General features: G+C 39.8%; 1 protein-coding gene across 2 annotated transcripts; it reads left to right on the top strand.

Moving 5' to 3' along the window:
• The first annotated feature begins 35 nt into the window (after positions 1-35).
• Positions 36-20414, top strand: LOC110057950 (DNA polymerase delta subunit 3-like). 2 transcript variants are annotated; one of them, XM_089293973.1, is made up of 19 exons: positions 36-116; positions 196-251; positions 781-883; positions 1373-1412; positions 1967-2034; positions 2856-2920; positions 7029-7180; positions 7269-7303; positions 8044-8178; positions 9120-9198; positions 10173-10293; positions 10947-10974; positions 12628-12676; positions 13963-13994; positions 14199-14239; positions 15578-15615; positions 17163-17240; positions 18043-18222; positions 19060-20414. In XM_089293973.1, the coding sequence occupies exons 1-19, from the start codon at positions 51-53 to the stop codon at positions 19245-19247; spliced, it is 1554 nt and encodes a 517-aa protein (XP_089150099.1). In that variant the 5' UTR covers positions 36-50; the 3' UTR covers positions 19248-20414. The 2 variants fall into 2 exon arrangements, with proteins under 2 accessions (XP_089150099.1, XP_089150098.1); XM_089293972.1 differs by having other exon boundaries at positions 15575-15615.
• The last annotated feature ends 5143 nt before the right edge of the window (positions 20415-25557 follow it).

Below are 25557 nucleotides of genomic sequence, written 5' to 3'. Positions count from 1 at the left end.
GTAATCTATACAAAGGAAGGCGCAAAACTCAGATTTGGCGGGAAATCAAGATGGCGGACGATGAAGAACTTTACCTTGCAAATCTCGATGAATTTGTTAACGACGAGGATAAAATAGTAAGCCCTTTATTGGTATATGGAAAACCAGCGCATTTTAGTTTCGGAATTGTTTATTTTCCTGGTTGATTTATTTCAGGTTACCTACAAATGGTTGAGTCGTACCTTGTCAGTGCCCGTCAACAAAGCTAAACAGTAAGCGAAAATTAAAACTTGTTTTAACGAAACTTTCTAATTTCCGTGAATGTTAGCGTACTATATTTGATTTTTGTTTCGTTTCGTTTCAGACTTTGAGCATAATTTTAACAGTGGTGTGTAGAGTGCTTCCTGGGGCACAAGCAATTTTAGTGACTTTCCATCTTCTCTCTTTACAAAGTCTAATTTCCTTGTTTTTGAACTAAAATATTTGATCAGCAGCAGAAACAAGTGTCAAGAACGGATATCATCAGTTAGATATTCAAACTGGCACTACCACTTATTCATAATGTTCAGGACTGTCATTAAGTTTTGAGTCACCCATTGTCTTCACACCCATAACAAACTTGTTACTTTGTGGGTGAATTCTATTAACAACAGGCAATTTCACCCATAGCATCAAGGGATACTCAGCTGTAACTGGTGTTACAGGTTATGGCTCTTATTGACAGCCCTGGTGAAAAAACATGTATCTTAACAAAAAGAAAACAACTCAAATTATTGATTCCTGCCATACTTATCCCCACAGAATGCTCTATGCCTTTGCACAGAAACAGAAGACATCAAAATCTGCTTCTCATCTCAATATAACATATATTGTTGGAGGAAGATGTTCTTTGGATGGAGAAAAAGTAAGGGTTTGCTTATGGTAACAGACACATGAACAGTGAACAACCAAAAAAATCAGTCATCTCTGATCATTTTTCCACTTTTGCTCCTCACTCAGGGCTTGAAATAAAACTTAGCCTTAGTTTGCTCTTTTAATGATTTAGTTGGCAGACAACTTGCCTGATCCCAGTTGCCCATCAGGCAATTGAAAATTTATGAGAAAAGTACTTGCTCGAAAGGAGAATCTACTTATCTCAGATGACTGGATGGCACTTTTTTTCGAGCCTTGTCGCTCTCTCTCTCTCTTCAAGCAAACCCATGGAAGTGCATTTGTGTAAATGTTAGATGTAAGTAGTTAAATTTTATTGAGTCAATCTGATGTGGTCTGAATACCCTGCCATTTGCAGCAGTTAACAATGACATGTGAACATATTATTCAGAAGTCTTTGTAGGTTGTATTTTATTGGACTGTGAAGACCTGCAATTGAAAATGTTCCTTCAATTTGTCTCAGGTACATCGGTATGTCATCACCCAGGATGAAAACCTTGAAGGTACAGTAGCTTGAGGAAACAATGTTGTGTGGGCAGTGTAAATATTGCAGTATTATTATGTTCATGTATGCTAACTAAACTGGGGAGAAAATAGCAACTTACAACAACGAACTTGTTAAAATTTTTACACAAATTGTTCAGGGAATATACATAGGGTATATGGTTTTCTTTTCACATGTATTTTTAGAGATTTGCTCATGTATTACATCTCATTTGGACATTTTAATGTTTATATTAAATGCAATGCACATGTATGTTTTTTCATTCAATTTTTTGTGCAGTTCCAGAAAATATCCATACTCCTCCCACAGAAAGGATTGGAATTTCCTGTGGGTAGGAGGGGTTCTGTAAGGCCAAAAAATTAAAAAAATATAAAGAAATGTATCAAGCTTAAATTGAAATTTCCAGAGATATTTCCAGAGGGGTAGGGGGGGGGGGATTTTAGAAAAAAATTCCTTCCGTGGGGAAGGTATGGATATTTTCTGGAACTACACATTTTAATCATGAATACAAGTGTTTGCATTTTTTTAATTTTTGTTTTCTTCCCTTTTCAGAAACAAAGAAGTCTTTCTCTGTAGTGACGTCGTTACACATTTACAGCATACAGAAATGTCAATTAAAGGTCAGCTTTAAATTTACAAATGATAAAAATTTAATATCTAACATTATTAAAAACTGAATCATTGGATGATAAATGCAAGAGTTCTCATTGGCTTACATATAGCCATCATGGTATATGAGCCATTCTACCATGCTCTGCAAATATTTTTTTGGACATTTTTATTTTTATTTTATCCTGTTTTAGTTTTCTATATTTTGGGGGCATTTTTAGTAACAATATGATTCCACTCGCACTTGTTGGATATCAGATGATTATACCCAACTTGCCCCTGCTGTAGTTGGCTATCTACCATCTTATATCTTACGCACACCCATGGATTAATTGTCAATTAAACTGAATTTATTTTGACTGGGCAATTTTTGATATAGACATATAGTTGGACATATAATAATGTATAAAGCTAAATGTGGGGTCGTAGATCTGATGGTCTGATGGTCAGTGAGCATTTCAGGAACTTGTGTCCTTGCCAGGGATAATGTGTTGTGTTCTTGGGCAAGGCAGCATCCTGGTGTAAAATCCAAGGATGTGGGGAGTGGAGGCCAGGGTTTAATTAGATTTATATTTACCTTCATGCAAGAGAAACCAGAATAAACCACATATAATTAAGCGCATGCCTGATTTTCTGGCCTGACATGCCACTATATACATGAAGGCATGTATCCAGATTTTACCTTACCTGTGCTTATACTGCAGTGTCTTTGAGTCGGAGATGCTAGCACTTTTGTCTGCTAATCAAAAATCCAAGATTTAAATAAAGATTTAATGATGATGATGATGATGATGATGATGTAATCATTACATGCTTGCCTTAATATTTCTAGGATTCCAATTCATTATACACTGTTGACTACGACATGCAACGGCAGCATAATAATGAGAGTAACAGGTATGTTTTAAGCATGAAAAGTATTTTAAGAGTGCCTGCCTGTAAAAATCAGACAAATTCTTAATTTCGCGGCAAGGGTCGAAAATTCGATTTCGCTCATATTCTTATGGTAGATAGGCTAGGGCATGACAAAAACTACTGGATAGTTTTTTTGGCAAAATATCTTTTTATTTCAAAGAAATATACAAATTACCAAATGCCGTTAAAATCATCATTTGAGGCACCATTTTGTTAAGCAAGTTTGAGAGCCTCGCATGCAAAACCACACCATTCTTCCGTCTTTAAAACACTCAAACATTTTTGTGCAATGTTTAAATGTGTACTGGGTTGATTTTAGGGAATGTTGCGTTGTCTTTTTGGGCGCAAAATAATTAAATTTCGAAGACATGTATTTCATTCACTTAAAAGTACTTTGTGAATATAATTAATTTTCACCATGTGCGAAACCTTCAAATGGATTAAGCTTCTGGTGGTTGAATAGCAGAAGGATGGTCTACAGATTCCTGTATAAATTTCTTTGGGCAAATGATTGTGAGCGACACGAGAGCTTTTCAAAGTACGTCAAGAATGCAAATATTTGACCATCCCTCGTCAAATTTCAATTTACGAGTTAGACGTATATTTTAGCATACGCCACATGACTTGACCTATAATAAATTGAAATAGACACAGAGCTGATAATTTTGAAATGTTCTAACCTTATTTGTTGTAAAAGGCAGGTCCAAAGCCGATTTGACGTGTTTCTAGTTGATCTCTCACCATTCGTCGCACATAAAGCAGACGTTTGCTTTTGTTTACAAAAGGTTGACGTCCGATGTACATCGCCTACTGTCAACCTATTATTGGTCGAATACCATGAGTCTGTGACCATCTTTCTGCGGATATGAACATCACTACATCTAAGTCAAAAACGGCTAAGTCATTTGTAGATAGTTGCTTGCTTTGCACTGCGCCAAAATATTACGTTTGATCGATTGCTGACCATTGCTGATAGGCCTGTCGGCGCAGCACAATCTCACAGCCGCTATCTGTTCGTCACGCAATGCTGTCACAGCATATGCTGCGCATGTTGATGTATTTTGTATAGAGCACTCTCACGATAAGTGAAACAATTTAATCATTGTTCATCTGTTTGTTCATATATATAAGAATATGTGTATATTTATATAATCGTATTCTATAGTGTACGTGGCCTCGGTCCAATTCACATTTGTTGTACGTTCTAATGTTTCAGACAAAAGCTGATAAAGCTAGTGCTTGTACTCACTAGAATTTTAAAAAAATCGCCATAAACAAATTATAGATCAATGAAGCAAGAACTAGCTGAATTAAAAATGGGAAATCAAAACGTGTCTAATTCGTGAGAAAAACAGACCAAATTTAATTAGTAGTTACGTGAGTAAATAGCCCTGGCCATGCCATTTTATTTGGCGTATTTTGTTTGCTTAGTGGCGAGGCATTGGTATATTTGTAACAGAAAATAGAGGACTGTTGTCAATACAGTCCAAAATTATTGTCAGTAAAATATTGTAAATAAAACACCTATTGACCGGTTACCTCCGCAGTCACCATTTGTCGTTCCAATAAGGGTTTCATTATTGTCTTTTCCCCTATTAAGCGGCCAGCCAAAATTTAAAAACTTTGTTAAAGGGTGATGGCAGATAAGAGTCTGAAATTGAAGGTGCATGACGAGTGATAATTCAAACACACGTCTATCATGATTGTCTTGAATTGACTCCATGTTCACCAAGAAATTTATAGCCCGATAGTGAAAAATTAAATATTCAAGGTACACCAACCTCTATTTAAGAGGCTAGCCCCATTAAGCAGTCACCACCCATTTCCCTGAGGGTAGCCCACTGTATTACATGTAAACCAAAAAAAATTGCACATCGCGATGAGTTGAGCGTTACAGCATTACACAGGGCATGTAGGTAGCGGTGGTCGAGTAAAAGATAACAACAGGGGCAATGGGAAACTATTCATTCTTTTCATTTGTTAATTTAATCTCTTCCTACTCAACACGATTGTGTGCTCCCAGTGGTTCTAAGCCTTATGGAGCCTTACGTATTAGGATAGAAATTGTCCTACCCCTACCCCCTAAAATGGGATGACAGCATTGCGTGACAAACAAGGCACCGCTGCAAGCAAGCTAGGATTCAAGCCATCAAACATGATGATCAAACGTAATCTTTTGGTGTAGTGCAAAACAAGCAACTATCTACAAATGGCTTAGCCGCTTTTGACTTAGATGCAGTCGTGATTCATGGTATTCGACCATTGAATAAGTTGACAGTTGGCGACGTACATCGGACGTTATGTAAACAAAAGCAAACTTCTGCTTTATGTGCGACGAATGGTGAGAGAAACACGTCAAATCGGCTTTGGACCTGCCTTTTACAGCAAATGAGGTTAGAAAAATTCCAAATTATCAGCTCTGTGTCTATTTCAACTTAACATAGGTCAAGTCATGTGGCGCATGCTAAAATAATTATACGTCTAACCCGTAAATTGAAATTTGACGAGGGATGGTCGAATATTTGCATTTTCAACGTAATTTGAAAAGCTCTCGCGTCGCTCACAATCATTTGCCCAAAGAAATTTTTACAGGAATCTGTAGACCATCCTTCTGCTATTCAACCACCAGAAGCTTAATCCATTTGAAGGTTTCGCACATGGTGAAAATTAATTATATTCACAAAGTACTTTTAAGTGAATGAAATACATGTCTTCGAAATTTAATTATTTTGCGCCCAAAAAGACAACGCAACATTCCCTAAAATCAACCCAGTACACATTTAAACATTGCACAAAAATGTTTGAGTGTTTTAAAGATGGAAGAATGGTGTGGTTTTGCATGCGAGGCTCTCAAACTTGCTTAATAAAATGGTGCGTCAAATGACGATTTCAACGGCATTTGGTAATTTGTATATTTCTTTGAAATAAAAGGATATTTTGCCAAAAAAACTATCCAGTAGTTTTTGTCATGCCCTAGCCTATCTACCATGAAAATATGAGTGAAATCGAATTTTCGACCCTTGCCGAGTTATTTTCCATTTTTATGGACAGGGACTCTTAACAGGATCTGTAGTGTATTGAGCCAGTGGTTGACATTATGAGCATGCGCACTTATGCGCATTCTGTTCCATGTGCTTCAATTTGCAATAAACCTAATACATGACAGGATCAACATGAATTTATCTTCACATTTCATTTGTTTATGTTTCTTTTTAACCAAACGAGAGGGCTATACATTGCACATTGAGAATAGAACAGCCCAAGGTCTTGATGGTACAGACTGACTGCAGCAAGGTCTGTACAAAAAAGGCAGAGGGCTGACATTCCCCCAATATGGTCCCAACTAGCTTGGTTTATAAGAGATTTATTACATAACTAAAAATGTTTGGGAAAAAATGCCACAATCACAGACTGAAGAAAACAACATTGCAAACTTGAAGCATGCAATTCTGATTGGAAGAGGTGTATAGTCACTTCTGATGTTAAACAAAACAGAAGGGAAAGAGGATTGGAAGAAAAAGAAAAGAAATCTGTTATGTGAAAGCAAGTTCTGTCGGAGATGTCAACCATAAAACTGCTCAGTCCAATATTGGCATCATGATGTGTACTAAAGGCACCCGTGGTCAAGTGTCAATGGATACTCTAGATGGATTCCCATTGATCAGCGTCATGATCGATACTTGGTCAATGCATACATAGTCGGCTGGGTGTCAACCGGTTCATATGCATCGATTGAAAAATGGTCAACTTCCGACCCACTGTTTAACCAAGATGTGGATCGAGCATCAATCAAGTATCAACTGAGGTGTCAATGGAATGTTGATTGAGTATTGATCGAGTGTCTATCGAGAGTATCGATTGAGACTATTGATCGACACTCAACCGTGGATGCCTTTAGTATACATGATCCTAATATTGGACAATTTGGAGCAATCTGATTGGTGGATTTTAGAAATTGGCCCTCTTAATTAACATAGTCTGTTGTGTTAGTAATAGGTTGACCGATAGGTATTTCAAGATGCATGTGAACCTACCACTGGTTCAGTTTGAACTGGACTGATTCTTCAATTGTCTGTTGGGTGCATTATAGGTGGAGTCATGTTCACTGTTCAGCTGCTGTTCCTCTGGCAGATAAAGGTGTCAGTAGAGGTACCCGGAGAATTAATGGTTTGGCAAATGGCGAGAAGTGTCCCACCATTAAACTGGTTAATGGAAGCTGTGAGCCTGGTACAACTCAGAAAGGTATAGACAACCATTGGGAGTCACTCTTGAGTGCACATACTTATGAACAGTCAAAATAATGATATTCTCTTTTTGTTTTATTTGTAAGGTACTTCTAATTTGGCATCTGAGCAAAAAGGGAAGGTACTAGTCAACTTGTTTGTGATTTATACATGTAGCACTTGATTTGATTTGATCTGATTTTAGTAAAACCCAGTAATTGCAGTTATTTTATGTTCATTATTTTCTTTAGTTGCTCTTTCCATTTACTATTAATTTACTTGTCAGGGGCACCCAACGACCGTTTTCTCTCTAATGCTGTTAGATGCTGTTTTAGGCTATCTGGAGTACTGTTAAAGCTCTGTAGGTTAATTTTAGGTTGCACTAAAAAAATTTTATCTGTTCGGATATTCTAGGGGAACTTGAGTATTCTCGAATTTATTAGGGCTTTTTTGTCCATTTCCCGAAAACCTTAGGTCTTATCGCCTTTCCGAAAATGATAGCTGACCTTTTTTCGGTACTCAAAACGACATTTTCAACAGTCCGAAAACAACAGACATTAAATTTCTCATATCACGAAAGTTCGAGGTGCCAATTCTCTCAAGAAAATCAGAGGGGATTAAAGGCCTTCTGAACAGATAATTTACCGAAACGATCCGTTGGGTGCCCCTGACTTGTTTGTTTGTTATTATTTATTCATTTATTTTTTTTAAATTGAAATTATTTATGAATTTTTTTTTTCATCCAACCATTAAATTCTCTTTTCTGTCCATCCATCTATCTGTTGTTTCATCCATCTTTCTGTCATGAGAACACTTACTCCACATGCATGTATACATGTTAGTTGCATTACAACTTTCCTTACCTGTGCCTCGAAACTTCAGATACCCGGCCCAAAATCAAAGAAAGGACAGATGTCAGCTTTGGAATCAATGTTTGCAGCAAAACCATCATCTTCGAAACCAGAGAAAAGCAAGAGTGAAAAACCACAAGATTCAAATGATGCTAGTTGTGAAGAGGTGAGCCCTAAGTTGAATTGACTGACCATGATTGACAATGGCGGATGCATGGCAATGTACAAACTGGGTGAGGGAGTAGGTGGACTCTCATATAAAACTGACATTAATAATAATCAGACTTTTCAAAATGAACCATGAAAAGGTACCAGAATTATGTGATATTGTGTCATTTTCACATCTAAGGGGAACCAAGTTTAAAACAGAACTAGTTCCTGTCTTTGTTTCTCACTGAAGTCAGTCATTTTGATTGAAACAGGTGGCTCCCTAAAGAGCACCGGGTGGCACGGTGGCCCCATGGTTAGTGCGCTCGACTCCAGAGCGAGTGGTCCGGGTTCAAGCTCTGGCTGGGGACATTGTGTTGTTTTCTTGGGCAAGACACTTTACTCTCACAGTGTCTCTCTCCACCTACAGTAGGTGTATAAAAGGGTACCGGCAAATTTAATGCTGGAAGGGTAACCATGCGGTGGACTAGCATGCAATCCAGGGGGAGTAGAAATACTCCTAGTTGTTCATGCTGCAGAAAACCAGGATAAGCTCTGGCCCGATGAGCCACTTGGCTTGTATGCAGACTTCACCTTTTTTTTTTTACCCTAAACAGCACCAAGTCATACATTTTACACTTTAAAGGTGCTTATACAACAATCATCCCCCCACCCCACCCATGCCCCCTTGTCTTGTTTTGTTTATTTTAGACAGTGGACTTGCCCTGAGATCAGGTCTGGGATGAGGGAGGTGAAATGAAATAAAAGGCCTTGCTGTAGGGTTGGGCCATTAGACTGTGCTGTGGGCTTAAGTGTACAAATCGCAATGTTCAGTTATAAACCTCATGGCCAAAGCTGAAGCTCTATGGATGTATCCAGAATTGTGACATGGAAAGTGTTGATAAAATTTAATGGTATGCTCTCTAACTAAATTAATGCTGTTAACTGGTTGTTATGAAGCCAAAGGTTGGACAAGGAAAAACAGACAGCAACAAAGCTGGAAGCATTAAGTCATCATTTTTTGGAAAAGCTACAACTGGTATGTGAAATAATTATAATTATTAGCTTAGGTATACTTTGCAATCATTACTTCAATCCCTTTGCTCTCACTAAACCAAGTGACATTTTTAGCGACATTTTTCTCCAGTTTTAATTTGTACAATGTACCCATACACTAGGGCTGTAAAAGTCAGGCAAAAAGGGCATAAGCACCCCTAGCCCCTAGATACACATGTAAGTAAGCATACAGTCTTAATAGTTGGCTACAAATAAGATGTTTACTCTCATCATGTTACTTAAAAGGCATGTGATACACATTTACATGCTAACAATACATGTTTGGTTTTGCAAGTGGTTTTTACCAGTCAAACTATTCTGTTGTTGTACATACACATATAGCTTTTTCCAGTGCAGTATTTCAGCAATGTTGATCCTTACTTGTACATGTACATGTATGTCTATAGAACAACTGTAGTTTATACATGTAGTTTTGAAATTACATATAAATTATAAAGGAATGATATGATTGAAATTATATGTGTGATTATTTTGATCCTTAGGCCCAGTTCAGATGCTGAACTTTTCATGAGCCAAACTTAATTCAAATTTGGACCAACCCACCTGTTGATTCAGACGTTGAATGTAATTCGCCGAACTTAATTTAGTTTGAACCAAAACACATCGAAATGTCAGCGGTTTTCAAGCAAGGTGTATGCATTGGGTTCGGCGCATGAAAAAGTTCGATGTCTGAATCAAAACCGTTCCAAAGCCGAAATTCCCTACTGAGCAAGGCGGGACAAACGGCTGAGCCGTTCCAAATTCAAATAGCTGTTCTTAACTGCTTCAGGCGCTAAACTTTTCATGTACTTAATTCAACGTAGTAGGTTAAGCTCATGAAAAGTTCAGCGTCTGAACTGGGCCTTACATACATTTTAAAGTGTATTATATTCTTAGTACCTTTTTTTTAATTGTATAAAATTCAATAAAGTCTATGCTGTTTTGTTGCTCTCATAGTCAAAAAAGCTTCAGAAAAGCCAGGCAGTACAGAAAAAGACAAGGAAGTTATTTCAAAAAAAACAGAAACAGTACCAAAGAAGCAGAATGATACTGCTAAAAGTCTAAGTGAAAAGAAAAGGTACAAGAGTATGTGACTTGATATGGACAAGAAAAATAAATTATAGATTGTAACCTAAAAAATCATTCAAGAATTTTATCAGAATCATGTAGGAAGGGGTATAAATTGGTATGTATTTAATTAGAACTTATTTAAATTAAGTCAATTTAATTACAGTAGGGTCCATTAGTATGTGTTGTAGTTATTGTTTATCTCAGTTTGTACTGAGGTAATTTTTTTTTTTATTTCAACCATGTGTGGTTTGTTTCCTTCTTGTTCGTTAACCATATTCAATAATGATTATTGACTAGGGATAAATTGAAGTAAAGGAACTAACTAAAAGAAACCAAACCACATATAGTTGAAAAAATGAACAATTGACTGAGATCAAAAATTAACTATACAATTTATAAAGAAGTCGGTTAAACTGGCATAATGTTTTGTACAGTAGCGTACATGTATGTTGTATACATGTACAAGTATGCTCTGCATTAAGATAAATTATACTCCTGTAGGTTTGTGAGTGTATTGAAATGCACTCTATCAATAAGGCTTTATATATTATTTAAAACTCACCTTTTGGGTTTTATAAAGCATAATTTTGAAAAATAAACTACACCATTGACAAGTAAACTTCACAAATAACAGGCTCATAATTGCTTTTTCTCTTGCAGAGAATTGCCTCCTGAGGATGATGAGGAAGTAAGGCATTTAATGATTAGTAAAAAATAAATTGATCACAACATAGGAAATCTTTCTTTGCTATTATTCACACAGAAAAATTGAGTATTTCTTATCTATTTCAAAATTGCCACTTCAGTGATTTTTGTGAGATATAGTATTTCCTGTCTTGAGAGGCAGATCAATCAATCAATAAATAAACAAATATTAAATAAATAAATAAATAAATACATACATAAATAAATGAATAGATAAATAAGTAAATAAATAAATTAGTAAATAAATAAAAAGTTACAATAGAAGTAGTAATAAAAAGAAATAATACTGCCTCTTGATTCAGTGTCTCATATAATGAGAAACTCTCCTTGAAAGTCTAAGAACTCATCTAAGAGAAATGAGATGAGATATAGACAAGGTTAGCTTTAAGTTAGCCTTGTGTAGGTATCACTGATTTCTCTTTAGCTTTGACCAGAACATACTGTAACGTATGTTATGTCTAGAACTCAAGGCAATGTCAGTTGAGATTCTACATTCTTTGACAAGTTTCCAGAACGTGAATTCATACCTCATCTATTAAGTGGCCATCTCTTTTATCTTACTGATGTATAAATTTTCTCTGCTGTAGATAATGTAATTTTATATATTTATCAATCTGCTAATTTATCAATGTAATTATTTATTTAGTGTCCACAATTAACCTTCAAGACTAAATCTCTTAGACACTGAAATAAAGTTTATGTATGTTTGTATGTATGTGGCCACTGCCTGTTAAGTGGCCAGTCATCGAAATCTTGAAATTGTTGTCTGTATAATACTGTAAATAAAGCCCCCACTAACCAGGCACACCTATTAAGCAGCCGTGGTTACCTTCTCGTTGTTGTCGTGAGGGTTTTTTATTGCCTAATGCCCTATTAAGCAGCCACCCAAAATATAATACACATAGTTTGGCTTTGTTTTGGATGAGGGGATGATAGATAAGATTCCAACATAGAAAGTGATCACCGATAAAAACATTCAAACACACATTCATTATAATTGTCTTTACATGATTTGATGCTACCCTAAAGCATGTTTGTACGTGTTAATGAATAAATTGACATTTCTACTAAGCGTGCTTATTCCTGACAAACCCCTTTTAAGCGGCAACCTCCCATTTCTGAGAGGGTGGCTGATTAATAGGGGTTCAACGGTACTTTTTATTCCCTGGCAACTGATGAAAGCCTGCACACATGCATAACAATGACAATTGTAGTTAGCTGCTTTTAATTAAACTGGAACATTGACAGCTATGTGCAGTTGACAGAAACTTTCAACCAGAGGTAGATAAGGAGCTGTTGGGATTTGCTGTTCATGCTTGCCAGAGCAAATGTCACATGTTTGTTTGTTTGTTTTATTTTTGCCAGTTATAAATATGATAACAATACATCAATATATATATTATAGGTAAGGGAGCCCAGAGAAGTAAATAAGGCTTATATAAAGGACTACCTTAAATACTTAAGTCTTAACTTGTACTTCCTTAAGTCTTAAGTCTTAACAATGTGCATGAACATTGTACTTTAGGCTTTGCTTGTCACTCCTCGGTGTCATACACAAAGTTATGAAATGACTTTTTGAAGTGGTAGTCTACATACTTAAGTCTCTTTTCGATAATTCGCTGTTGAATTTTTGCAGGATCCTTTGCCTTCAGAAATTTCAAAAGCTATCAAGTCGGATTCTGCAGGTAAGCCATATCATTTGATGCATTTTTCCTCCCTTTCAATAGGCCGAAATCCTACACCACTACGTGACCGGGAAACAACTGCCTACAAATATAGGTCTGTTCATGAATGCGTAATGCCGTCTAAATGTGTTCTATTGCAAATAATGTTCTGCTCATGCATAGTTGTAACCACACTCTTGTAAGAAAAATGGCAGATCTCCTCCCTGAGCTGTCAAAGAGTGATTAAAATAATTATGAAAACAAAACTTGGTGATCGAATGATATGTGTAAAAAACAATTATTGAACTCGGTTATCGCAGATTATCGCGATTTGTCAGTGTCTCGCAGATCAATTATTAATTAATTAGTTATTGATGTGTGTGCTTCTGGCAAATCACGATATTTTGCTCAGCCTCTTGCAATAATTGTTAATTATCTGAATACAGTCCCAACTAAAGGAAGGAAGCAGGAAGTAGGGAATGAAAAAATTTTGTTGTTGGTGGTATACCACAGTTCTGTAGGAACTGAAGTCAGTGAGCTTTGTAATGTGGAATACAAGAGAAAACAGTCCATCCCTGGGACCACAAAACGCAACAGGGATACAAAACATTATCCGAAAAGGCTTGTAAGTTTCAACATACAACAAAATGATGATGACAGCAGCCTGAGACAAGTATGCTAGTGCTTCAGATCTCCCCGCTAAGCTTTCGACTTGGTTTTCAAGAATATAGACAACTTAGGGGAGATTATGCAACGGACATTTCAGAAATCTCTATTCTCGCTCGCTTTCCACTCATGTTTCCTTTGACTTCTTTTCAATTTTTCACTTGGTGTAGATCAAACTGAAATGTCCACATCATCCAGCCAATTAGAAAACAAAAATAAATAAATAAATAAATAAATAAATAAATAAATAAATAAATAAATAAATAAAATAATAGAATAAAATACGAAAACAGTTATCCCATTCACCCTTATTTTATTTTAGATGATTGTTAACAAACTCAGCAGTACGCATCTCATTTAGTCTCCTTTGTTATTTATTACCGCATCCAAGGAGGACTTATATAATTTTTTTTAGGCATTTACATTTTGAGTGCTTGCTTAGAGAGCATTACCTATATTTTGGTGTTTTAGGGTTTCATTTGCATGCCAGAGATTACTGCTGGCCATTTACAATAGCCACCGCAAGTAGCTGAATGATCTCAAACACTTGTGTCCAGAATAAGTTAGGGACGTGAACGTCTTGGATTGTCTGTCTGTCTGTCTGTCTTTCCTTTCAAAGGCATTTCCTTTACTTTTTTCAGAAAGCAAAGTTGTAAAGGGTGACAAGAAAGAGGTACTAAGAGCATTTTGTTACTGTTAGAAAATCTCTGAAATTACATTTACATTTTTTGTAATCTGCTGCAGTGATATACATGTGAGAAGTAATTAATGTTCAGACACTCATTCTGCACTACAAATATGATTTGTATCGTCTTTGACTGTTTGAATTAATAGTTCCCGACTTTATTTATTTATTTTTTTTTTTCGTAATACTCAGATACAGAAGAAAGAGGAAAACAAGGCTGAAACCACAAAAAAGTAACTGACATTTGTTAGCTTGCCGGTGCTTACCTATTTGTTGATATTATTCCGACAAACACAGGGCTCGAAACCCGGCGGGGGGGGGGGGGGGGGGGGCACTGCCATATATGGGCTATATAGGTATGTGCCGCTATGAAGGGTATGGTTTTCAAGCAGTTTACTCTAGGATAGGGTATATAAATCAGAGCGTTTGGGTTTAGAATAGGGTATCATTATTCCCAAAACTGACTAGTTGGTTGAAGATGTTATTTAGACTAAGGAAACCAGGAATTGCCACTCAAAAATATAAAAGAATCAAATCGGCAAGTCTAAATTTACGCAGATCAGCCGCAATAGTGTCGATAGATGAGGGAATTTGGGGAGTTTACTCTAGTATAGGGTAGCAAAATTCAGCTGAACTAGCTCTGGTATGGGCTAAGGGTTCCAGGGTCTCAGCGGCACATCCCCCCCCAGAAATTCCCAAAGTACCCCCCCCCCCCCCCCAGGCTCGAAATTGCGACTCACTGGTCGCCAATGCGACCAAAAATTGAGCACTGGCGACTAAATTTTCAGAACTGGTCGCCAGCTGGCGACTCGCGTTTTGTCCGATAACTAAAGAAAACCACGACACAACTTTTGTTTTTAAATCTTTATATTAGGAAATCAATCGGATATGGTAGCTAGTATACAACTCACCTTTCCGTCCCCAGTAAAGTAATGTCTGAATATTACAAGATAATCGAAAAAATGGAATGAATTTCGACGCGTCGATACTGCGTTCACGGCGCGCCACATTGTTTCAGCGGCTTCCTCTGAAACTGGGATCGCAGGCGCACTTCAACACCATGTGCTTTTCATTTGCCGCGAAAATGGCGGCAGATACCAATCAGTTAAAGGAATTACGTGAGCGAAAGGCGTCGAGGAAAGCAAGTTGAAAATAAAGAACGGCATTTCGAAGAAGTAGCAAATGGAAAATACGCAAGGACCCGTGTTTGTCTCACAATGAAAACCACGGACTTAAAACGTTTTATGTTTCGCTTCATTTAGAATGACTGTGGAGACAACCATCACCTTAGACATATCACCTGAGAACAATGGTAGCTTTATAACTAAGTGTTACTCGTGTTATTTCTAATTGTTTTCGCTCTTCAATTGTGACTTTTCTCGCATGCAAAGTAACGTATAAAATCGAGTTCTTGTGTAAGTTATATCTAAAATAAGTTGGCGACCAAAATTTTTCCGTTAGTCGCCAGCTGGCTCCAGAACGGAAAAGTTAATTTCGAGCCCTGCAAACAGCTAGGTCTTACATGTAGTTAAACAACTTTTTTGCAAACAATTTTCATTTGTTTTTAGCAGTGAAGTGGGAAAAAAGAAAGCAGTGAACGACGAGCCAGGTAAGAGGAAACCCACTTAACAAGACAGCACTTATAATGTTAAAAAACGTTACGAAGTTAAATAGATAAAGTGACAACTGAAATACATGGAAGATTTTTTCATAGCCCATTAATGAAATCTGATGCCACTGGTTATGTCATTTAGTCTCGAAAGGTCAGATAAGGGCTGGTTTCCATATGATCGTAGACGATCGCAGACGATCGCGGATCGCAAATCGCAGATCGCAGACGATCGCAAAGAGAGTTGTTTCCATATAATCGCAGACGATCGCAAGAGGTCGCAAGGCCGACTGTTGCATACATTTCGGGCAGCGGAAGTGTCAAAATTACACGCGCGTTGTGCTGTCGGGAAAATCGCAGCAAACAATATGGCGGATGTCGAGGAGGAAACTTTGCTGCAAGCAAATTTATTTCTTCTTTTAGTCAACCTATTTTGAAATTCCCTCGGCTCTGCATCTCGCCCCGATCCAGAAGGTAGCGTTTTCAATCGCTTCAGATAACGACCATACGCAGTTCTTATGTTGCGGTATTTGACCTCCGCCTCAGCCGCCGATAAACTAAATTTCTCCCCGATTTTTTCCCAGCAGTTAGCCTTTTTGTTTTTGTCTTTGAAATCTTTACTGTTACGGTGGTAAACGCACTGATATCGCGCAAATTCCTCTATAAATTTCTCGTTACTAACGTTACCTTGTTCAACGCCAGCCATGTTTACAACAAATAAGCAGTTGCTTTGTTGCAAAGAAACGTTGAATTATGGGTCGGAATTCAAAATATTATGGGATACGTTTCGATCGCAGATCGCAGAACTTTGGTTTCCATATGATCGCACGATCGCAATTGATCGCAGACGATCGCAGAAGATAGAACTCTGTTCTACCTTCTGCGATCGTCTGCGATCGTCTGCGATCACGATCGCAGATGCGTGTTTCCATATGATCGCAGACGATCGCAGAACTTTTTGCGATCTGCGATCCGCGATCGTCTGCGATCATCTGGAAAACAGCCTTAAGTCATTGCACAGTGATAAACAAACAAATAAATAGCAGTATCAGAGTCTTCGATTATTAAAGCTACCACGAGAGTGCATGATCGGTTATAACAGATTATAAAAGAATCTGTCCGTCGCAAATTAATTTTCATCATGGCGGGGAAAGCTTTTGATCTATATCAACGGGAAATGTGCTGATTTAACCTTTTTTAAACAGAACATTTTTGTTTTACATCTTTATGTGACTGAGACAGGAGAGTGGCTGTGAAACTGAGCAAGTTTAACAAGAGCAAAAGTAGATGCAAAGAGTTAGTTGTATTGGATGCTCCACAACCGTGCATCTTGACATCTTGAAGTTTGTTATACGTAACCGTAACCCTTATCGATAAGTTGCTTGGGCTCTTCTCAAAACCTAGTGTCATTTGTGCATGGTCAGAAAAGTGGACAAATACAAATATCAAATAATTTTTCCGCATTTCCCTCTATTAACTTCTGTTTCAAATATTAATTTTTAGACATATAATTTTTTTTCTCTAATATGCGTCCTTCCGGGCTGTAGACGAAGAACTAGAAAAGAAGCCAAAGAAGAGAAGAAAACGGACAAAGGAACTTCCAAAAGAAGACAGCAGTGACGATGGTAATATACCACCAGAGATCAACACATGACCTTTCCTTAAAAAAAGAACGAAAGAAAGAAAGAAAAACCAGTGGCGGATCGTGTAGCCAAGCCAGTCGTGTAGCGTAGTTAGTGGAATTCGACCACTCTATACCGTAAAATGCTGGTTAGAACGCTCTAAGCTAATACAACTTCATAAGGGAATCCGTTTACCCTTGTAACTGGGGAAGTTTAGGTTTGGGAAGGAGTAGGTTTATAAATGAAGGTGGTATAGAAGAAGCCGTTTGAAGATCAATTGACAATAACTTACCAGGATTTGGATGTGCGACCTATTAGCGATAACGATCCGGACCGTAATTTCTTTCTGTGCGAACGAAAACTGTAATCCTAACATTTTAGTTATTGCTCGAACATTACACGGCATGCGCGTGTAAGGGGCTATAATATAATGTTCTGGGGCACGAAATTTTTTCTCGCCTTTGGGTAGTGCATGAATGTGTTTCTTGTTTTGTTCTTTTGGTGGGCAGTAGCTTTTACAAGAATTATTTTTAAAGTCAAACACAGGACCTAGTTAGTAGAAAGCACTTGCTCAATTTTTTTTTTCTTATGACTCCCGTTGCACAATTTTGTTGTAATTGCCCAACCCCACTCCCCCCCCCCCCCACCCCCTCAAATAAAAAATAATGGTCTGTTTCTTACCACAGACTTCCTAGGACCCTGATAACTGTTAGTCGAGATAATTTATGAGAATAAAAGGCATGCTTTTCGCAAGCATCGACCCATTGTATCTCACTTGTACTTTTCATTTTCATTCTGTCCACAGAGCAAGCTGTGACGAATGATGAACAAGACAAAAAGGTCGCCTCCGACCAAGGTTCTTCAAGAAGTGACAGTCCATTGCCGCAACAGCAGTCTCGGCAAACAGAGAACGGCACGGCAAGACGACGAAAGAGAAAAAGACAACTTAAGTCCAAGACCTACATGAATGATGAGGGGTTTATGGGTAAGAGATAGAGTACTACTGTATCTCCTCCATTTGCATTACAGAAAAAATAAAGCGATTAGCGACACCCCCTCCCCCTGCCTCCCCGGGAAGCGGAGTACTCTACAAAGCTTCATACGGGGAGGCTCCGCCCCGAGGTCCAATCCGTTGCCATTTAGTGTACTATTTTGACAGAAGAGCTACCCCTTTCTTATACCTTTTATTAAAAAAGGAACCCCTCTCACATATGTTTATGTTCGAAAAATCGCTTTAAGTCCCTTTTTCGACCCTTTTAAATACCCAAATGACAGATCTCCTTACCCTTTCATATACCTCAACTTGTAAAATCCCTACCTTTTATATACCTGAAGCCAACAAAGAGATTCGAAATAGGCAGTATTATTCAGAGTAGTTTTTCAAACGCGTTCTGTTGAAGATGTGACTTAAAATAACGGATGATAACTTGAGCTCAGATTTTGACCGGTGTCTTTTTGAACGTAATACAATTCCGCTCTACTTTGGTTTTGTGTTTTTTTCTTCTGGTTTACTTCATATCACTTTTGGTTTGTGTTTGTTTCTTTGTTTGCCTGTGTATTGGTCCGTCCGTCCGTCCACCGCCCGGCACGTCCACCCGTCCGCCCGTCCGTCTGTTCGTTCATCCGTCCGCCTGTCCGTCCGCCCGTCCGTCTGTCCGTCCATCCGTCCATTTGTCCGTCCGCCCGTCCGTCTGTCCTTCTGCCCGTCCGTCCGTTCACTTTTTTGTCTGTTTCTTTGTGTTCGCTTTTGTAGCAACCTGTTACTATTAATGAGTCATAACTGGAACAAATAAAGTTACGTTTGTCGTTATTTCTTTTGTAGTCACCGAGAAAGTCTGGGAGAGCGACTCGACTGATGCAAGTGATGATGATCTTCAAATAACTAATGATCCGCCAGTGAACGAGAAAAGACCGTCCCCAGCAAAGAAAGCAAACAAGAAGGCATATACAGATACGAAGAGCAAATCCACCAAGCAAGCTTCTTTAACAAGCTTCTTCAAGAAATCGTGAAAGAAATTTTCTGTAAACTAATTGTACTGATATTTAAATACGAAAATGAATATGCAGTTGTACAATGACAAAACCATACATTCCATTCTTTGGAATCAGATCCTTTCCCATTTCATTTCTTTGACAACGTGCTGTCGGCCTTTTAGCCCAAGTATTGGGTACTCGTTGATGGCAGGGTCTGTGGTTGGTCCCCCGTGGTGAGGTAACTCCCATATAAACAAAACGGGGGTGCTCGTCGTATCTTTCAGGGGTTAAAGAAGCGGAGTTGTTACCTCTTAGGATGTTCAGCCTCAAAAGGTCCACGACGTGAGAATTCCCGGAACCTTTTAGGGTATTAATCGGAAAATATGACAGCAGATTATGTGTTTTTTTTTAGAATTGATACCTCTAAGGGGTGAAAAAAATTTCAAGCCACGCCCACAAAACAGGATCTTGGTACCCCCAAGGGGTTCTTTTCAAAGAGTTCGACGAGCATCCCCGTCCTTTGCATATCATTATGGGAATCCTCCCCTCCCTGGTCTGGTCGTTGTGGGAGATGGCTCTTTTACTGGGTCAAGAGGGGCTCAAATGTAGTTGCCTAGAGTTGGTGGGTTTATTTTAATTAGCCCATAAATTCGCTGGGAACGTCACTGAATGGGATTACGGCTTGGGGAAAGGAGAGGATTGGTGCGAAGGGTTGGGTAAGGAAGTGAAACCTGTAACATTAAGCAGCAACTGCACAGTACCACGCAATATTCCAACCGTCAAGGTTAAGAAAAAATAACAAGTGAATAATTTCTTTTTTTGTTCATTCCCTTAGCCTCAGAGTCGAGTTAGATTTGTAATATATCGAGCCTGCCGTATTATTGGGGAAAAAAATCTTGCTGGATAGAAAGCAACTGTATCAAGTCACTGACCTGATGTTTTGCGCTTTTATTGACAGAGTGGGAAGTAATTTTTAAAAAGACAATGTCTGCTTGATCTTCCTGAACTATACTTTGCATTATGTATTTCCTGCTAGAGAGGCGCTTTTGCTTAGTGGGTGTTGGAAGGTTTTGTCCGCGTGTCTGGCGGCCATCACCATGATAGAGGGATTTGGGACGAGATTGCGAAGGCTTGAAGTGGGTGAGGAAGAGATAGGAATAACGGCTGCCCGCAAAGCCTGAGAAATAAACAAGTGCACACTAATTTGTTTCGCTTGATCGCTTTTTGGGCGAATTCTGTGTAATCGCTTATGGGCCATTCGAAATAAATCTTTGTTCGTCACAAGGGTCAAACAAAAGAGAGCTTGTCAATTTCAAACTTTTATGCATCGCACTGCCAATACTTTAGTTAATAACTATTTCAACTGCACAACCTGAAATCCACAGCTCGTTCTGGTCATGACGAGTCCTGACGGTTTCTGAAAGATTACTTTGATTTGTAGCAAAGATCCTACCATGCACTGACAATCGAATTCGATGGAAATTGTTCGTCGTCCTATTGATCCTGCTCAAAACAGGATGAAAGGTAAGGACTGGTTTCACCGGCGCATAAGCCAGCCTCGTTCCTGGCTAGGCTTTTCACTTTTAAAAACGCCCTGGGAAAGAGGCTGCGTAGAAGCATGAACAAAGAACGCAGAGGTAGCGAGGCGCTGTAAAGTTTCAAAACTTTCTCCTGTGTAACACTGACCCGAAAGTTAAAAATAATCTAAGAGTGATGTCGTGTTGGCGGATATTCCCTGAAAGAAATGAACATCCAATAGTCCTAAATCGAGTTACACAATTCCCCAGCAAAATACCGTTCTCTTCAACTGATTACTGAACATTGGTTACATGTAACTGAGCTCCTGTGTCTGAGTTTGGGGACGTTGTATTGCAAAGCATCTTTGGCATGCCTAATCTGGCGACCGAAATGCACTCCAGGAAAAGCAATGCTCGGCAAAATTCCGTGGCGCCCCTCATGCTTATATTTATAAGAGTTTAGCTGCTGGAGTTGTTTTTCAAAGTTGGTGAAGGTTATCGTTTGTTTGTTTTGTTTGTCCGGATACAGACTGTGGGTGTGTTGTTTGTTTGATTATTTTCTTTGGATAGCTTCTTCGACGTGGTAGCTAAAGATGAGTAACATCTCTCCCCAGTCCATTGCATGAGATGACTAAATAGCTCAACCAATCAATCAAGCTATATTGCTATTTGTTATTGTAGTGTATTGAGCCAGCGGTTGACATTATGAGCATGCGCACTTATGCGCATTTCTGTTCCATGTGCTTCGATCGAAATAAACCAAATACATGACAGTGGCGACGAGGATGAAGTCGTAGGAAAACGTCGAAAATATGACTGCTGTCGGGAAGATAGAGAGTTTTGATGAGACACAAGAGAAATGGGAAACTTATGCGGAACGTGTAGAACAGTTTTTCTTAGCAAACAGCATCGATGAGGACCGCCAAGTGCCAACCTTGTTAAGCTTGATCGGCAGCAAAACGTACACATTGTTGAGAGACCTTCTTTCACCGGATAAACCAGCCACGAAGAGCTTCCAAGAGATCGTCACGACCCTTCAGCAACACTTAAGTCCTAAACCATTGGAAATAGCAGAACGCTTTCGTTTTTACAAACGAAATCAGCGAGAAGGAGAAACCGTGTTGCTTACGTAGCAGAACTGAAGAAACTAGCGACTCACTGCAATTTTGGCGGGAACCTTAACGAAGCTTTACGGGATAAATTGGTCTGTGGCCTTCAAAATATGCAGATACAAAGGCGTTTGCTTTCAGAAGCAAAACTGAAATATTCCAAGGCTTTGGAGATAGCCGTAGCGATGTAAACTGCCGTTCGTGATGCTTCGGAATTGCACAGTGAGCTGCACGCAGAACCTCGAGTTGACAAGATCTCAGATAACAGCAAACCACCGCCAGCGCCAGCGCCACCGTCACCGCCACCACCACCGCCACCGCCACCGCCACCGCCACCGCCACCGCCACCGCCACCGCCACCGCCACCGCCACCGCCACCGCCACCGCCACCGCCACCGCCACCGCCACCGCCACCGCCACCGCCGCCGCCACCGCCGCCGCCGCCACCGCCGCCGCCGCCGCCACCGCCGCCGCCGCCGCCGCCGAACCTCACGCCTAAGGGTTGCTATCGATGCGGAGGAGACTCGCACGCATCACACAATTGCAGATTCAAGGACCAGACATGTTATCATTGTGGGAAGGTGGGCCATATTTCCAGAGTTTGTAACTCGAGACGACAAGGTAAGCCAAAGCAACCACTCAAAACACCACAAAACACTCAAGTCCATACTGTTCAGTACAGTGAAAGTGATGAATTTGAAGATGTGTTAGGAAGCATGAAGATACACAATGTGAGGAAACCGAGCAGTAATGTAATCTGGGTAGATCTGAAAGTAGAAGGGAAACCGTTGAAAATGGAACTGGACACAGGCTCGGCTGTGTCGATCATTCCACATGATTTGTACGAGGAGAAATTTAACGACAAATCCTTGCATAAAACTGAACTAATGTTGAAAACCTACACGGGGGAAAGCATTGTTCCACTGGGAGTGCTTAAGGCAAATGTTGAGTACAAAAGTCAGCAACCTTTACTGTTGGATCTGTATGTGGTTAACAATAAGGGCCCTGTGTTGATGGGAAGAGATTGGCTCTACAAGATACGCCTGGATTGGTATGCTATTAAATCACTGAAAGCTTCACAAACCCCACCAATTGCTAACGAACGTCTGCAGACCATGCTAGACAAATACTCTGATGTTTTTGAAGATAAACTGGGAACATTCAAATCAGCTAAGGCAAGGCTAACCCTCAAAGAAGATAGCCAAGCTCATTTCTGCAGAGCTCGTGCCGTACCTTACGCCTTGAGGCCCAACGTTGAAGAAGAACTGAGAAGACTTCAGAATGAAGGTATTCTCACGAAAGTTGAGTGGAGCGACTGGGCAACGCCCATTGTACCTGTCCCAAAGAAAGATGGGTCTGTCAGAATTTGTGGTGATTACAAAGGCACAGTGAACCCAGAACTACAAACTGAGCAGTATCCTTTACCCCGCATTGAAGATATCTTTGCAAAGCTTAGTGGTGGGCAGAAATTCTCAAAGATTGACCTTCGTCAGGCATACCACCAACTAGAGATGGAAGAAGATTCCAAGAAATACCTCACCATCAACACACACATGGGCCTGTTTCAGTACAACAGACTGGTGTTTGGCATTACATCAGCGCCTGCAATCTGGAAGGAACATCTGGCACAAGCTGTATTCTTGATGATATGATCATTACTGGCAAGGATGATGCAGAACACCTGGCTAACTTAGAAGAAGTTCTACGACGGCTTCAGCTTCATGGGTTGAGAGCAAACAAGGCAAAATGTGAGTTTTTCAAGGATAAGATAACTTATTGTGGACATGACATCGACAAAGATGGCCTACACAAGTCAGCAGAGAAAGTAGAAGCAGTATTGAATGCGCCACGTCCAAACGCAGATCTTTTCTCGGGCTAATCAATTACTATCACAGGTTCTTGCCTAACCTATCGACAGTAGTACATCCCCTGACACAACTTTTGGAGAAGAATCACCAGTGGAAATGGACAGAACAGTGCGAGATAGCATTCTACAAAGTGAAAGAAATGATCACGTCAGAGCAAGTTTTAACGCATTATGATCCCAGCCTACCACTAAGGCTTGCTTGTGATGCATTCCCCGTCGGTATTGGAGCGGTGCTATCTCACGTGATGCACGATGGTACCGAGCGACCCATAGCTTTTGCTTCAAGGACACTCACCAAAACTGAGCAAAAGTGTGCACAGATTGACAAAGAAGCCTTGTCAATAATCTGGGGGGTAAAGAAGTTCCATATGTATTTGTTTGGCCGCTCTTTCACATTGTACACAGATCATCAGCCCTTAACGTCAATCTTTCATCCGCGGAAAAGCATCCCTGTGGTCACTGCAGCTCGACTGCAACGTTATGTCTTGTTCCTGGCGGGCTATGATTACACCATTGAATACAAGAACACTAAAGTTCACAGTAATGCCGACGGTCTTTCCCGCCTTCCACTCGTAAAGGAATCCAGAGATGAAGAAGTTGTCGACCCTGTGGGTGTATTTAATTTGATGCAGTTTGATCCACTGCCAGTCACAGTGGATAACGTTAGACGAGAAACACAGAGAGATCCTGTTTTGGCTCAAGTGTATGAGATGACCAGCAAAGGTTGGCCACACAACACTGCCCCTGCACTCAACCCCTATTTTGTTCGCAAAGATGAGATCACATTACAATCAGGCTGTCTGATGTGGGGAATAAGAGTCGTAGTACCTCCAAAGTTGCGCCCTCAAGTTCTCGAGGAACTGCATCAAGGACATATGGGGGTCGTGAAGATGAAGGCCCTCGCCCGAAGTTACATCTGGTGGCCTGGAATCGACAAGGAAATTGAAATGACGATTAAGTCCTGCTCAGGTTGCCAACTAACACAGAGAGAGCCCAGTTCAGTACCGGTACACGCATGGGAGTGGCCTTCGTCCCCCTGGCAACGAATTCACATTGATTTTGCAGGTCCGTTCCTCAACAGCATGTTCTTGGTGGTAATGGATGCACATTCAAGATGGCTAGAGATAGAGAGAATGACTAGTACAACCTCAGAGAAGACCATTGAAGTCCTTCAGAAATTATTTGCCAGATATGGAATACCAGCCTAGTTGGTAAGCGATAACGGGTCGCAGTTTACATCAGAAGAGTTTCAGCAATTCCTTAAGAGAAACGGAATCAAACACATCACGTCAGCACCTTACCACCCTGCCACCAACGGGCTGGCGGAACGCGGTGTGGGGAGTTTCAAAAGTGCGATGAAGAGCGAAACTGAAGTGAAATCCTTGAATCTTAAGTTGGCAAGATTTTTGCTGGCTTATCGGAACACTCCCCACACAACCACTGGAGAGCCACCATCCCAGTTGTTCTTGGGAAGAAGATTACGCACTCGACTGGACCTTTTAAAACCAGATCTCAGCGTCCAGATAAACAACCGTCAGATAGACCAGTCTGTCGCCAAGGGTGGTTCTGTAACGCGGCATTTTTCCATTGGCCAGAGAGTAATAGCACGAAATTACAATGGAAAATCAAAGTGGGTACCAGGTATTGTGCGTGCACAACTAGGACCCCTGTCTTATGAAGTGGAGATTGGTCCTAACTTAGTTTGGCGTCGACACACAGACCAAATCAAAGATTCCAATGTTCCTGTTGCAGACAACCGTACGCCAGTTATCCAGCCGTTGCTGTTCCCGCCCCCAGTCGAATGCCATGGTGACCAAGTAGCTGAGCCGCCTGAGCAGACAGAAGCCGTCCCA

This window comes from Orbicella faveolata, unplaced genomic scaffold (assembly GCF_042242905.1).
Source record: "Orbicella faveolata isolate gen_17 unplaced genomic scaffold, um_ofav_v1 contig_25, whole genome shotgun sequence".
Classification (NCBI taxonomy): domain Eukaryota; kingdom Metazoa; phylum Cnidaria; class Anthozoa; order Scleractinia; family Merulinidae; genus Orbicella; species Orbicella faveolata.
The sequence above is the reverse complement of the archived record's forward strand: the minus strand, read 5'-3'. Positions and strand labels throughout refer to the sequence as shown.

Excerpts from the sequence above, each read along its gene's own strand:
- LOC110057950 (XM_089293972.1), top strand. The coding sequence starts at position 51 with ATGGCGGACGATGAAGAACTTTACCTTGCAAATCTCGATGAATTTGTT. Across the intron at positions 2,035-2,855 it reads TACAGAAATGTCAATTAAAG|GATTCCAATTCATTATACAC; the intron begins GTCAGCTTTAAA and ends TAATATTTCTAG. Across the intron at positions 8,179-9,119 it reads ATGATGCTAGTTGTGAAGAG|CCAAAGGTTGGACAAGGAAA; the intron begins GTGAGCCCTAAG and ends GTTGTTATGAAG.